The sequence below is a fragment of the Sinohyriopsis cumingii genome, chromosome 12 (assembly GCF_028554795.1).
Source record: "Sinohyriopsis cumingii isolate HCF-2022 chromosome 12, ASM2855479v2, whole genome shotgun sequence".
Taxonomy (NCBI): domain Eukaryota; kingdom Metazoa; phylum Mollusca; class Bivalvia; order Unionida; family Unionidae; genus Sinohyriopsis; species Sinohyriopsis cumingii.
Window position 1 is genome coordinate 10,538,660 of NC_142972.1, and position 16,039 is coordinate 10,554,698.

The window sequence follows — 16,039 nt, forward strand, 5'->3', positions numbered from 1 at the left end:
GTATAATGTGGCACAATCCAGTGACATAATTGGATTTATAATGTGGCACAGTCCAGTGACATAATTGGATGTATAATGTGGCACAATTCAGTCACGTAATTAGACATTATCCATAGTGACCTTTACACATGTGCACTCTTCCAGTGACATAATTGGATGTATAATGTGGCACAATCCAGTCACGTAATTAGACATTATCCATAGTGACCTTTACACATGTGCACTCTTCCAGTGACATAATTGGATGTATAATGTTGTACAATCTAGTGATATAATTGATGTATAATGTGGCACAATCCAGGCACGTAATTGGATGTATAATGTGGTACAGTCCAGTCATGTAATTGGATGTATTATGTGGCACAATCCAGTCACATAATTGGATGTATAATGTGACACAATCCAGTCACGTAATTGGATGTATAATGTGGCACAATCCAGTAACGTAATTGGATGTTTAATGTGGTACAGCCTAGTCGCATAATTGAATGTATAATGTGGCATAATCCAGTCACGTAATTGGATGTATAATGTGACACAATCCAGTCATGTAATTGGATGTATAATGTGGCACAATCCAGTCATATAATTGGATGTATAATGTGGCACAATCCAGTCACATAATTGGATGTATAATGTGGCACAATCCAGTAACGTAATTGGATGTTTAATGTGGTACAGCCTAGTCGCATAATTGAATGTATAATGTGGCATAATCCAGTCATGTAATTGGATGTATAATGTGACACAATCCAGTCATGTAATTGGATGTATAATGTGGCACAATCCAGTCATATAATTGGATGTATAATGTGGCACAATCCAGTCACATAATTGGATGTATAATGTGGCACAATCCAGTCACGTAATTGGGTGTATAATGTGACACAATCCAGTCATGTAATTAGATGTATAATGTGGCACAATCCAGTCACGTAATTGGATGTATAATGTGGCACAATCCAGTCATATAATTGGATGTATAATGTGTCACAATCCAGTCACATAATTGGATGTATAATGTGGCGCAATCCAGTCACATAATTGGATGTATAATGTGGCACAATCCAGTCATATAATTGGATGTATAACGTGGCACAGTCCAGTCACGTAATTGGATGTATAATGTGGCACAATCCAGTCATGTAATTGGATGTATAATGTGGCACAATCCAGTCATGTAATTGTATGTATAATGTGACAATTATTCTTTCAAGTTGACTGTTGGATAAGTCAGGGTCATTAAGAATCATTGAGAAATGAACACCTCATTCAAGTCATTGAAGGTCATTGATTTTTTGCAAGGTCATTGAAAGTCCTTGAATTTGAGAGATTTTGCTTAAAAATAAAATATGATGGATATTTTGTCCCAAGTTATTTATTTGACATTGTGTGAGGATTGGAAGTAGATTTGATGTTTTTGGTATTCTGCCTGCCATATTCAGAATCTAGAGAAAGTACAGTAATTAGACATTATCCATAGTGACCTTTACACATGTGCACTCTTTCACTTCATCACATTTTCTGCCAAGCAAGGATGGTTCATTTAAAACAGAGTCTTTATAATAAACAATCATGACAAAATGCCGATTCAGTGATGGTTGTCTGCAAGACAGAGACATTATTAGGTGGCTGAAAAAATATGTAACCTTAAAACACAGAGTGTTTTGCACAGTGTACAAGGAAAACACAATACTACCCTACCCTATGTAGCCATGCCAGAGGAAGGAAACATTTGATACTAATGAAAACCATTAGCTCACTGTTTTGAGTTCATAGAGCCTGCACATAAAGCATCATCTAATTCTTTGTCATTTGAATCAGAAAGCCAGTTGCATATATTTTTTTAATTGATTGTTTTTTTTGTTCGTTGTATTTAATTAGCAACTGGAAGTAGAACACTTGATACTGAGAATATGTCTTGAAGACTGAGAATTGAAAAGTCATTGAATTTTCTTCCTATCTATATGAACCCTGTAAATGTATTTTATATTATATGACTGATATTAATAAAGACTCATTTCAAGAAATTGAAGCTGGACAAACAAACATAACCTGTAGGACCAAAATGACAGCAAATATATTTTGATGGTCTCTTTATTTCTGTTATTACCAGCGAAGCATTGTGTCTGGCAGCGCAGATAAACATGTCAAGTTCTGGAACTTTGAGCTCATCTCCTCAGAAGACTCCACAGCATCCAGGTCAGGGTTCTTTAAATTTTATTCTTTTTATGGTGAGTTTACACCATGTTCTAACTCAACACTGACAATGTATAGTGTTCCCTCTTTATAACACACATCATAGGAGTCATACAAGTAATAGGCATTATAAGTGAGGGAATGATGTACTGAGTTATTTTCCAACAAAGTGCATATTATACACATAATATTTAAAGATATCATACTGAGTTATTTTCCAACATAGTGCATATTATACACAGAATATTTAAAGATATCAAACAATATTGTAATTGGTTCTCATCAGCCAGAGAACTAAAATCAAGGAAAGTGAATTAAGTCGCAATAATAGAATACAGTTTGAGCAATTTTTAAAGAGCTCTATGACCATATTTCTTTAACAAGGCAGGCAGTGGTATAATGAGTTTTTTTTAGTGAGGGACACTATATGGAATCTATGACCATACTTGTGTTATAAGTGTCACAGTAGTGTAATGAGGGGCTTTATGGTGAGGGACACTATATTGGATCTATGACCATACTTGTGTTATAAATGTCACAGTAGTGTACTGAGCATGAGGGAGTATATGGAATCTGTGACCAAACTTTTTTTTATAAGTCTTGCAGTGGTATATGGAGGGGCTTTATGGTGAGGGATGCTATATGAAATCTATGATTATAAGTGTCACTGTGGGTGTACTGAGGGGCTTTATGGTGCTGGACACTATATAGGATCCTTGACCATACTTGTGTTACAAGATTGGCATTGATGTACTGAGGGGTTTATGGTGAGGGAAACTAAAGATCGGGTCTATGATCATACATGTGTTTCAAGATTGGCAGTGATGTACTAAGGGTGTACTTGAGGGGTTTATGGTGAGGGACACTAAAGATGGGGTCTATGACCATACTTGTTTTACAAGATTGGCAGTGATGTACTAAGGGTGTACTGAGGGGTTTTATGGTAAGGGACACTAAAGATGAGATCTATGACCATACTTGTGTTATAAGTGTCACAGTGGTGTACTATGGGTGTACTGAGGGGTTTTATGTTGAGGGACACTAAAGATGGGATATATGACCATACTTGTGTTACAAGTGTCACATTGGTGTACTATGGGTGTACTGAAAGATTTTACAGTGAGGGACACTAAAGATGGGGTCTATGACCATACTTGTGTTACAAGATTGGCAGTGATGTACTATGGGTGTACTGAGGGGTTTTATGGTGAGGGACACTAAAGATGGGGTCTATGACCATACTTGTGTTACAAGATTGGCAGTGATGTACTAAGGGGATTTATTGTGTGGGACCACAGTATTTGCTAATAAAATACTCATGTTGGCAGAAGGTGGACTCTGAGGTGGAGAAAGAAAGTGACTGACCCTGAATGGACAACTATTACCTGGAACTAGCTATCAAACATTAGATAGCTTAATGCTATACATGTCTCATTTCCTGTCTGGCTTTCATTCTTCAGATTCTTTGACCTCTGTCAATAGATGTTATACAACTTCATGAGAACTCACTATGCAACTTGATGATTTGAAATATAATGTATGAACTCTCTTCTCTCTGTCAGTTGATGTTATAAACTTCATGAGAACTCACTATGCAACTTGATGATTTGAAGTATAATGTATGAACTCTCTTCTCTCTGTCAATTGATGTTATACAACTTCCTGAGAACTCACTATGTGACTTGATGATTTGAAGTATAATGCATGAGCTCTGTTCTCTCTGTCAGTTGATGTTATAAACTTCCTGAGAACTCACTGTGACTTGATGATTTGAAGTATAATGCATGAGCTCTCTTCTCTTTGTCAATTGATGTTATACAACTTCCCGAGAACTCACTATTTGATTTGATGATTTGAAGTATAATGCATGAGCTGTCTTCTCTCTGCCAATTAATGTTATACAACTTCCTGAGAACTCACTGTGACTTGATGATTTGAAGTATAATGCATGAGCTCTCTTCTCTCTGTCAATTGATGTTATACAACTTCCTGAGAACTCACTATGTGACTTGATGATTTGAAGTATAATGTATGAGCTCTCTTCTCTCTGTCAGTAGATGTTATACAACTTCCTGTGAACTCACTATGTGACTTGATGATTTTGAAGTATAATGCATGAGCTCTCTCCTCTCTGTCAATTGATGTTATACAACTTCCTGAGAACTCACTGTGACTTGATGATTTGAAGTATAATGTATAAGCTCTCTTCTCTTTGTCAATTGATGTTATACAACTTCCCGAGAACTCACTATTTGATTTGATGATTTGAAGTATAATGTATGAAGTCTCTTCTCTCTGTCAATTAATGTTATACAACTTCCTGAGAACTCACTATGTGACTTGATGATTTTGAAGTATAATGCATGAGCTCTCTCCTCTCTTTCAATTGATGTTATACAGCTTCCTGAGAACTCACTGTGACTTGATGATTTGAAGTATAATGTATGAGCTCTCTTCTTTCTGTCAAGTGATGTTATACAACTTCCTGAGAACTCACTATGTGACTTGATGATTTGAAGTATAATATATGAGCTCTCTTCTCTCTGTCAATTGATGTTATACAACTTCCTGTGAACTCACTATGTGACTTGATGATTTTGAAGTATAATGCATGAGCTCTCTCCTCTCTGTCAATTGATGTTATACAACTTCCTGAGAACTCACTATGTGACTTGATGATCTGAAGTATAATGCATGAGCTCTCTTCTCTGTCAATTGATGTTATACAACTTCCTGAGAACTCACTATGTGACTTGATGATTTTGAAGTATAATGTATGAGCTCTCGTGTCTGTCAATTGATGTTATAGAACTTCCTGAGAACTCACTATTTGACTTGATGATTTGAAGTATAATGTATGAGCTCTCCTCTCTGTCAGTTGATGTTATACAACTTCCTGAGAACTCACTATGTGACTTGATGATTTTGAAGTATAATGTATGAGCTCTCGTGTCTGTCAATTGATGTTATAGAACTTCCTGAGAACTCACTATTTGACTTGATGATTTGAAGTATAATGTATGAGCTCTCCTCTCTGTCAGTTGATGTTATACAACTTCCTGAGAACTCATCATGTGACTTGATTATTTGAAGTACACTACTCCCTCGATAACTCGCGCCCTGATAACTCGCGAACCTGCTTATAACACAATGTCAGGCATGGATCCCATTTTTTAAGCCCAGAAATAACCCAAAAATTTATCCCTATTTGTTTAACTTGAAGATAATCACGATCAAAATTGGTAACGGAAACTTTGATGTATCCCTTGTCTTATCGTTGAAAATGGTAGATAGGACCTGGAAATTTTAATCAGCACTATGAAATATCAAATTTAAAAATAGCTCATACAATTTTTTACATTTTCTTTACAAACAACATTCCTAGTTCACTGCAATTAACGATATCTAAGGAAATTTCGATCAGTGAAAATATCACTTACGCCGAGTGGAGGCAGTACTTTAATAAATAAATACAAATTAAATAATTTTTTTATCAATTGAAATTTGTGTTCTAGTTCCATCTTTTAGTTCCTTTTAAGTGTAATCATCATAAATGCAATGTGTCCTCTTGTAATTAAACGTAAAATGCATCAATCTACCGTAACATCAGTGTCTGCGAGCGTTTCTCTTAGAACCTAATTAAGTGCTGACCGTATTTTGATAACTGACTTGCAGAAATATTTGTTGTATTGTTGCACTGAATTAAAAGCTGGCCTCCTTTGTATTATCACGTTAATTATGACTTTTGAATAAAAAAAGAAGCTGGAATAAAAGAAAAGTTAAAAGGCATAAAAATCGGACTAACTTAAAATCTAGTGGCCTCAGTCGTATGTTGGTTGAACTCACTTCATTTGATCAATCGAACACTGTAATAAACGTTATTGTGTATGTAACAGAAACTACCTTAAATTAACCGACTAATTCATAACTGTGATCAAAGATAACAAGGCAGCTAAGCGAAATGAATACTTCATAAAATATAGAACTTTATTTTACAGACACGGACCATTGTGGGCAAGCAAGTTTCAGAGAATTCTTGAACTGGCATTTAGAGATATCCTCAAGGATGATAAGCACTGAAATCACGACATTAACATTGTACTAATTGAACAATAAAAAATTGAGTTTCGACGTAGATGTGTCATGAAATAAATGTCGCGTGTTTTTGAAAAAAAGGAATCTTGTTTGGTGGTGTATCAACAGTTAGTCTAGTTCCCAAAGTATGGACTACCGATTTGGCAAGATACTATTAAACACCACCACGGGAACCAGACTCATCAAGAAAACAAAAAGCAGTGATGTAATACACAGATTTTTCGCGTACACGTGATGGTTGTTCAAACCAGATGGAATGATCTGTCATATGTTGGATATTTTTTAAAAAAATGTTATTTAAACAGAATAACAAACAACTTCATTAGAAAAAGCGCATTTTTAAAAATTATTATCATCGTGATTGTAAAATGAGGATTCAGTCATTGAACAGCCCAGTTCCCTTACACTGCTCCCTCCCCCCGCGGTTTTCTTGATGTCAGAGTGATTTTTTCCCCAATATTTGGAGGTCCCTTGGTAATTCGCGCCTCATAGTGCGGTCTATGTTTGTGGACCCCGTTGTGCACGAGTTATCGAGGGAGAGGTGTATAATGTATGAGCTCTCTTCTCTCTGTCAATTGATGTTATACAACTTCCTGAGAACTCATCATGTGACTTGAGTCATTAAGTAATCAAGCTATTGATGTCATTGTTTTGTGTGCATATGCCTGTTTGTGTATTTTTATGCCCATTTCTAATTGTTTTGGGTGCATATGTGTGTATGTGTGATTTTTATGCCCATTTCTAACAGTGTTTTATGTGTGTATGTGTATTTTTTATGCCCATTTCTAAAAGTGTTTTGTGTGGATATGTGTGTATGTGTATTTTTTATGCCCATTTCTAACGGTGTTTTGTGTGGATATGTGTGTATGTGTATATGTTATGCCCATTTCTAAATTGTTTTGTGTGCATATGTGTGTATGTGTATTTTTTATGCCCATTTCTAACTGTTTTGTGTGCATATGTGTGTATGTGTGATTTTTATGCCCATTTCTAACAGTGTTTTATGTGTGTATGTGTATTTTTTATGCCCATTTCTAACAGTGTTTTGTGTGCATATGTGTGTATGTGTATTTTTTATGCCCATTTCTAAATTGTTTTGTGTGCATATGTGTGTATGTGTATATGTTATGCCCATTTCTAAATTGTTTTGTGTGCATATATGTGTATGTGTATTTTTTATGCCCATTTCTAACTGTGAAAGGCACCTTGTCCAGCCAGTTGTTTTTCCATCCACGTAAATGTTAAGTTTAGGTCGCTGTGTTGGGGAATTTGTGTTCGATCAACGTATTCCAGTTTTCTGTTTTCTGATTTTGTAGCATTTTCAACTTTTCAATGGCTTCTTAATTTTGCAGTAAGAGGTTGACGTTAGAGCACACTAGAACACTAATGATGGATGAAGACGTGCTGTGTGTGAAATATAGGTAAACAGTCCTGTCTTCTAAAATTCCTTTATAAACTCAATTTGTCAAATGTAATCATGTTCATTGTTTCCCTTCCAACACCAAATACCATGCAGAATTATCTGGATTCATATTTTTTACATGTCTGATTTAACATGAAGGGTGTGATATATGTGAAATGGGAGTTACATTGGATTTAACATGAAGGGTGTGATGTATGTGAAATGGGGGTTACATTTGATTTAACATGAAGGGTGTGATATATGTGAAATAGGAGTTACATTGGATTTACCATGAAGGGTGTGATATATGTGAAATGGGGGTTACATTTGATTTAACATGAAGGGTGTGATATATGTGAAATGGGGGTCACATTTGATTTAACATGAAGGGTGTGATATATGTGAAATGGGGGTTACATTTGATTTAACATGAAGGGTGTGATATATGTGAAATGGGGGTCACATTTGATTTAACATGAAGGGTGTGATATATGTGAAATGGGGGTTACATTTGATTTAACATGAAGGGTGTGATATATGTGAAATGGGGGTCACATTTGATTTAACATGAAGGGTGTGATATATGTGAAATGGGAGTTACATTTGATTTAACATGAAGGGTGTGATATATGTGAAATGGGGGTTACATTTGATTTAACATGAAGGGTGTGATATATGTGAAATGGGGGTTGCATTTGATTTAACATGAAGGGTGTGATATATGTGAAATGGGGGTTGCATTTGATTTAACATGAAGGGTGTGATATATGTGAAATGGGGGTCACATTTGATTTAACATGAAGGGTGTGATATATGTGAAATGGGGGTTACATTTGATTTAACATGAAGGGTGTGATGTATGTGAAATGGGGGTTACATTTGATTTAACATGAAGGGTGTGATATATGTGAAATGGGGGTTACATTTGATTTAACATGAAGGGTGCGATATATGTGAAATGGGGGTCACATTTGATTTAACATGAAGGGTGTGATGTATGTGAAATGGGAGTTACATTTGATTTAACATGAAGGGTGTGATATATGTGAAATGGGGGTCACATTTGATTTAACATGAAGGGTGTGATATATGTGAAATGGGGGTTACATTTGATTTAACTTGAAGGGTGTGATGTATGTGAAATGGGGGTCACATTTGATTTAACATGAAGGGTGCGATATATGTGAAATGGGGGTTGGAGTTACAAAATAAAATGTTAATTATGGTGCGTCAGTAAAAGAAATTCTTTTCAAAAACACTTAAGATATTGTGAATCACTTTGAATTCATAAAATACCAAATTCATGGTTTCCATGGTCTGCAAAAAAGAGCAAAGAAATGTAAAGCAGAGTGTTATTCAAATAGACAATGCATTCTTCTAGTTGACTTCCTGTTGTATGCTATGGTAAAACAGCACTGATATCATGATATGTTAAAGCAAGATGAGGAACAGTGAAAATATATTGATTTTGTTTTAACTTGTGTCGTCCATTACTTCACATTAAATTCATTTATAATGGCGAATACTTGGTAAAACTTCCAGCAATACAGTCAAACTTTCAAACATTAAAGAAACAGGAAAACTTTAAAGCTCAGTGTAATAAAGGTAAGTCACAGCTTTTCTCCTTTGAATATGTTCCCATGATCACATTAGCTCCTTTGAACATGTTCCCATGATCACATTAGATTAGGAATATAAATTCACTACCTCTCAAATCCAGTGATTCCAGAAAGATGAATTTTTTTGTTTCATGCCAATGTACCATATAGACAAAGGGAAGAAACTCTTACCCATTACTCCACTACCACTACTGCCTGATGGCACTGGTAGTAAACCAGTTTTGGCTGCAGTGTGAGTAGCATCCTCCTCCATGACCTCATTGAATCCTTCAAGTAATAATGATTTCAAGCCAGCCATCTATATGCATGGCGTTTTATTTAAGTATTAATGAGTCCAGAAAATGTTGATAAACCGTTGTTGGAATTTTGTCTGAATATATTTCCCTATTACCTGTGGACTTTATCTTTTAATTGCAGAATTTGAATTTTTTTATTGCATACGCTGCTAGAATTGTATATTTTATGATATTATGGGTGTTATTATTGAATTATTTTTTATTTTGAGGTTTTTTCCTTTTAATTTGTTTTTGTACTTTTTTTTCAGAAGCAGTGGCAATGAAATGTGGTAAATGTTAAAAGTACAGGGTCAGTTAGGGCTATCATGAGACTTGCCTTGCCTGTACAGGGTTAGTTAGGACTACAATGATACTTGCCTTGCCTGTACAGGGTTAGTTATCATGAGACTTGCCTTTCCTGTACAGTGTCATATAGGACTACCTTGAGTCTTGCCTTGCCTGTACAGGGTCAGTAAGGACTACCACAAATCTTGCCTTGCCTGTACAGGGTCCGTTAGGACTATCATGAGACTTGGCTTGCCTGTACAGTGTCATATATTACTACCGTGAATCTTGCCTTGCCTGTACAGGGTCAGTTAGGACTACTTTGAGTCTTACCTTGCCTGTATGGGGTCAGTTAGGACTACCACAAGTCTTTCCTTGTTTGTATATGGTCAGTTACGACTGTCATGAGACATGCCTTGCCTGGACAGGATAAGGTAGGACCGTCATAAGACTTGCCATGTCTATACAGGGTCAGTTAGGACTACCATGAGTCTTGCCTTGCTTGTACAGGATCAGTTAGGACTATCACAAGTCATGCCTTGCCTGTACAGGGTCAGTTAGGACTACCATGAGTCTTGCCTTGCTTGTACAGGATCAGTTAGGACTATCACAAGTCATGCCTTGCCTGTACAGGGTCAGTTAGGACTACCATGAGTCTTGTCTATATAGGGTCAGTTAGGACTACCATGAGTCTTGCCTGTACAGGGTCAGTTAGGACTACCATAAGTCTTGCCTTGCCTGTATGAGATATACTTAAATTAGGACTACCATGAGTCTTGCCTTGCATGTACAAAATGTACTTAGCAACACCATGTACCTTTTGCAGGTAATAATTGCAGATGACATCATCTTCCATCCTGAGAAAGAAAGGAAAATTAATTTGAAATATGACACCAATCATTGGAATAGGACATATTGAACCTGTGTTGAAAAATGTTTCTTCCATCATTAGCATGGTGGGTAATGTTATGATGGCAGATGCTAAGAAAGAACAGTCAGCTACCATCTTAGTGGATCAGCTAAAAATGCAGTGTAATTGGATATGTTGGAATGAAACCATATGAATATCTTCATTGACTCACTTAACAGGAGATAGATCAATAAGACTGCAACACAGTTGCTCTTGCTTGGTATTTTGCCCTCCCCCTCCCCACTTCATGCATACTTTATAGTGTCCTTCCGATGTTTGGCAAATTGCATCATAGTGGCTTGGAGTTTATGGGATTGACCTCGTTTTATGCAGGCAGCCTAGTGGGTATAATTTTCCTGCATACCAGAGCATGTACTTTGGGTCTCTAATTTCAGGCACATGGGATATGATTCTGATTCGGCTGATGTGGGGTTCCAGCCATTGACACAGCATGCCACCATCTTGGTCATTAGTCCATCTTGCTGTGCCTTCCATCCTGGTGACTGGAAATCAGTTTTGTCAATGGAATTACCTTGTACTGACCATCTTCCTTTAAATTCAAAACCCTACTTGGATTACTCCATCCATTTTGACCGTAAGCCATGCTTCCAGCTGAATACCAAGCCTTCCTTTCAGCCTGTTATCTTTCAGGTCTTCCTTACAGCCTTCCTTCATGCCTGTTATCCTTCAGGTCTTCCTTACAGCCTTCCTTCATACCTGTTATCCTTCAGGTCTTCCTTACAGCCTTCCTTCATGCCTGTTATCCTTCAGGTCTTCCTTACAGCCTTCCTTCATGCCTGTTATCCTTCAGGTCTTCCTTACAGCCTTCCTTCATGCCTGTTATCCTTCAGGTCTTCTTTACAGCCTTCCTTACAGTCTTTTGTCCTTCAAGCCCAGTGGAATGTACATTATCAGTTGCCCAACCTCCAGTACAACAGGCAAGCTCAACATTTTTGGCCTATGCAGTAGTGGAGGAAATATATTGGACCATAGCTGCATCATATTGTCCCCAGACAACATCTTCAAGCCCGATGTCAGGGTAGATGCTGAGGACAAGGAAGACTTATTTCATATTCTTCTACAGGAGGCAAAAAAGGCAAGATTCCCAGTCATGTTTTTGACAAAATCCATGGCTTGTGGAATTGAGTTGCATGATGGTAATACACACTTATGGACATCCTGCACAGTTCTGATGTTCCAAGCATTGATAAGAACATTGTGGCAAGACAGGTGTTGACTCTGTTGTTCTTTAAAATGTCTGATGCCCCAGAAAATCATGGACAATTTTGATCATATGTTTTAAGAATTTTACATGCATTACCTTTATTTTATATACATGTTACATGATATACCTTTATTTTATATACATTTTACAGAATTTTAATATCTTTATTTTTTTTATTTTATCTTGTTGTTTTGTGTTTACGTTTATTTGGAAGGGTTTTTCTTCCAAAATTTTGTGCAGTTGATTTTACATTTTTTGTAACTTTCCCTTTAGTTGGTACAGTGTAACCATTATTGTTATGAGATTCCATAAAATGATACTTCATACATACGTATTGTTCTTGTAAAGTCAGTTGCAAAGTGTATGAGGTGACTTTGAACCTGTGTGCAGTTTGGTGACAACATTATCAATGTTAGATTTAGCATCACTGGGGATTTGCCACCTGGTCATAAAAAGGGGAGAAACAAGTATGAAAGGAAAACAACAGCCAATAAGGCCAGAGTGATTAATAGGTCATCTGACCACTCCATGGCTAAAGTGATTAATTGCTGACCTTTACCTTGGCTTTTAGTCATTTTGGGGAAGTGTAATCTTATCCCCTTCAACACTTCTTTCAACACTGTATGATTAATAGGACAGCTGACCACTCCATGGTCAAAGTGATTAATATGATGGTTCACTACTCTGGCCAAAGTGGTTAATAGCACAGTTGACCTCTCCATGACCAAAGTGATTAATAGGGCAGCTGACCATTCCATGGCCAAATTGATTAATAGGGAAGCTTACCACTCCATGGCCATAGTGATTAATAGGACAGATACCACTCCATGACCAAAATGATTAATAGGGCAGCTGACCACTCCATGACCGAAGTGATTAATAGGGCAGCTGACCACTCCATGACCAAAATGATTAATAGGGCAGCTGACCACTCCATGACCGAAGTGATTAATATGGCAGCTGACCACTCCATGACCAAAATGATTATCAGTAGAGCTGTCTCACCCTTTAACATTACAATCTTTGTTGTTTAGTTCCCCTCTTTTGGAGGGAGAGTGGGCAGACTGAAGAGGTATAGATATAGGTGATTTATCTCCAGCTCTCCTTACCTCATCATACACCTTTTCATCCCCAGTAGTCTCCTCCACAAAGGAGGGATAGACAGCAATATCCTGCTCAAAAGAAACAGACTTTTCAGTTTCAGAAGCAATTTAATAATGGTAAAGGAAACAACATTTCTCTTCCCCCAAGTCTCCCAACTACCAGTGACTTATTAACTTCTTTGCTCATGGGTCTCTTAGCTGGTATGAGACTTCTCCATTTTATCATGCTTGGATAAACCTTTTCTCCAGCAACAAATAGGAGATCCAAGAACTTTTAGAGAGACTTTGGATTTCATTGATCCAGTGCCCTTCCCTACAACAACAACAACAAATTGCAGTGGCAAAATTGATATCTCTAGGCCACCTTCATATATATTGATATATCTAGGCCACCTTCATATATCTTAATATCTCTAGGCTACCTTCATATATATTGATATCTCTAGGCCACCTTCATATATATTGATATCTCTAGGCCACCTTCATATATCTTAATATCTCTAGGTCACCTTCATATATATTGATATCTCTAGGCCACCTTTATATATATTGATATATCTAGGCCACCTTCATATATCTTAATATCTCTAGGCTACCTTCATATATATTGATATATCTAGGCCACCTTCATATATCTTAATATCTCTAGGTCACCTTCACATATCTTGATATCTCTGGGCCATCTTCATATATCTTGATATCTCTAGGCCACATTGTATTTCTTGATATCTCTAGGACATATTATATTTCTTGATATCTCTGGCCACCTTCATATATCTTGATATCTCTTGGTCACTTTCATATGTACCCTCTTCAGATGGCATTGCTGACCCAGATAATCTAAATCAACATGTCTTGATATTGGCCAACTTTAAAAAATTTCTTCACCATTGGCAACACAGTCAATGGCTTACAGCAGGAATGTTTCTAGAAAAGTCCAAACCAGGTGTCAAAGTTTGCATGCCTGTCAATTTGTCTGACTTGGGAGTTCATCTGTTGCCTCACTTCACCATAGTGAGCCCAGGGGAGCAAACTCTTAATATGAACCTTAATATATTAAATGTAATGATTGCAAGAAGGATTACATCGGGCAAACAGGCAGAGTGTTAGTAACCAGGATTAAGGAACACGTCAGTGGAGATTCATCAGACATACATGAACATTGTAGGAATATAGGACATTCCATCATCCCCGATCAAACTAAGGTGATCACATCCAAGGACAATATATGGAAATGGAAGATGAAGAAGCCGATCAAAATATGACAGCAGAGGCCAACACTAAACAGGGACAAGGGGCTTTAATTACCACCCATCTACACCACAATCTTCTTGTATCACTTGACGATTATAAGTCACGTAATCAATATTAGTTGCTGATGAAGGTAGTGTGATATTGTCAAAAATTTGAACTCTTAAGATATTTATGCTCTGAGCATCAGAAATTACAAATGATCATGTGACTATCAGTTGTGCCACCTTCATGTTAGGAAACCATATGTCCTTATAGGGAATTCAGTCTCCCCTTGAAGCATGCTCATGGTCAGATGTTGCCTATTCTCCTAACTTCAGTGTGAGTGGGGAATTATTGGAAGATGAAAACAAGTAAACCCTCTTACACTTCCTCACAAATGTGAGCATGTGAGTGGAGAATGCATCTGAAGATGAAAACAAGTAAACCCTCTAACACCTCTTCACAAATGCGATAATATGTGTGGAGAATGCATTTGAAGATGAAAACAAGTAAACCCTCAACCACCTCTTCACAAATATTGATGTATTACTCAGCTTTAACTAGTTTAAAGACCTTTCTGGTGACCTAAGTGGTTGAAGCATCTGCCTTGGATGCAGGAGGTTGTGGGTTCAAACCCTTTCTGAGTCATACCAAAGACTTATAAAAATGTTACTAGCAGCTCTCTTGCTTGACACTCAGCATTAAGAGGTTAGTGTTAGGACTGGTCGGCCTGGTGTCCTGATAATGTGACTGGGTGGGACGTCATGCTACATGTCTGTGGCATTAAGCCCCAGTGCTAGACATCACTAACAACTGCAACAGTGCAGACTTCTTAGCAATATGACTCAAATTGTAAAAGCTACATTAAAATTCACACACACACACACACACAGCTAATTTAATATTGGTGCCACCTGGTGGGGAGGTAATGAATACAATTTTCTTCCTTTTGTCTACATGGTATTTAGACTTGGACAACATTTTCATTTTTCTGGAATTGCTGGATTCGAGAGGTATGAGGTTTATATTCAAGAGGTATGAGGTTTATATTCAAGAGGTATGAGGTTTATATTCCTAATGTCAATAGGATTGTGTATCAATATCATAATGTGACTTAAAGCTGATGTCAAACTTTTACTTTTTATTGTGATTTGAATTAGGTCAGTTAATTAGTAACAAACAAACAAAACTGTACACACTAGATGATCTTGCTTTTATAGGGGCTGTTTGTACATATTTGATAAATGTTGTTTACCATTTTCCAAATTAGATTTTAGAAAACACAAAAGTCATTTCTCTTATATGTATTGCATGCATTATTGACAATATGTGATTTATATTTCAGTCCAGATCAGAGACTGCTGGCAATCTCGCTTCTAGACAGTACTGTCAAGGTTTTCTTTGCTGACACTCTAAAGGTCAGTTTTCTTCATGAACCAATTTTTTTAGTTCCTTTTGCAAAGAGGTGTTTATATATCAGGTAGATACTGAACTTTGCATGACCTTTCCAATGAAATATTTGGAGTTTGATATTGAACTTTGCATGACCTTTCCAATGAAATATTTGATATTGAACTTTGCATGACCTTTCCAATGAAACATTTGGAATTTGCTAATTGCCAGTCTGTGGCTGATACAGAGTCACACTGGCTGAAACAGATGTAGTTGTTTTGTCATTACTAAAATTCAAGCA

The 16,039-nt window shown here is 36.8% G+C and overlaps 1 protein-coding gene across 1 annotated transcript in view; it reads left to right on the forward strand.

Annotated features, from left to right (window-relative positions):
• Positions 1 to 16,039, forward strand: part of LOC149785998 (WD repeat-containing protein 3-like) — a 152,510-nt gene that overhangs the window by 86,359 nt on the left and 50,112 nt on the right. The window contains exons 14-16 of the mRNA XM_089976279.1: positions 2,117 to 2,202; positions 7,647 to 7,715; positions 15,692 to 15,764. Of these exons, the coding sequence (XP_089832405.1) occupies positions 2,117 to 2,202; positions 7,647 to 7,715; positions 15,692 to 15,764 (228 nt within the window). The remainder of the gene's footprint in view (positions 1 to 2,116; positions 2,203 to 7,646; positions 7,716 to 15,691; positions 15,765 to 16,039) is intronic.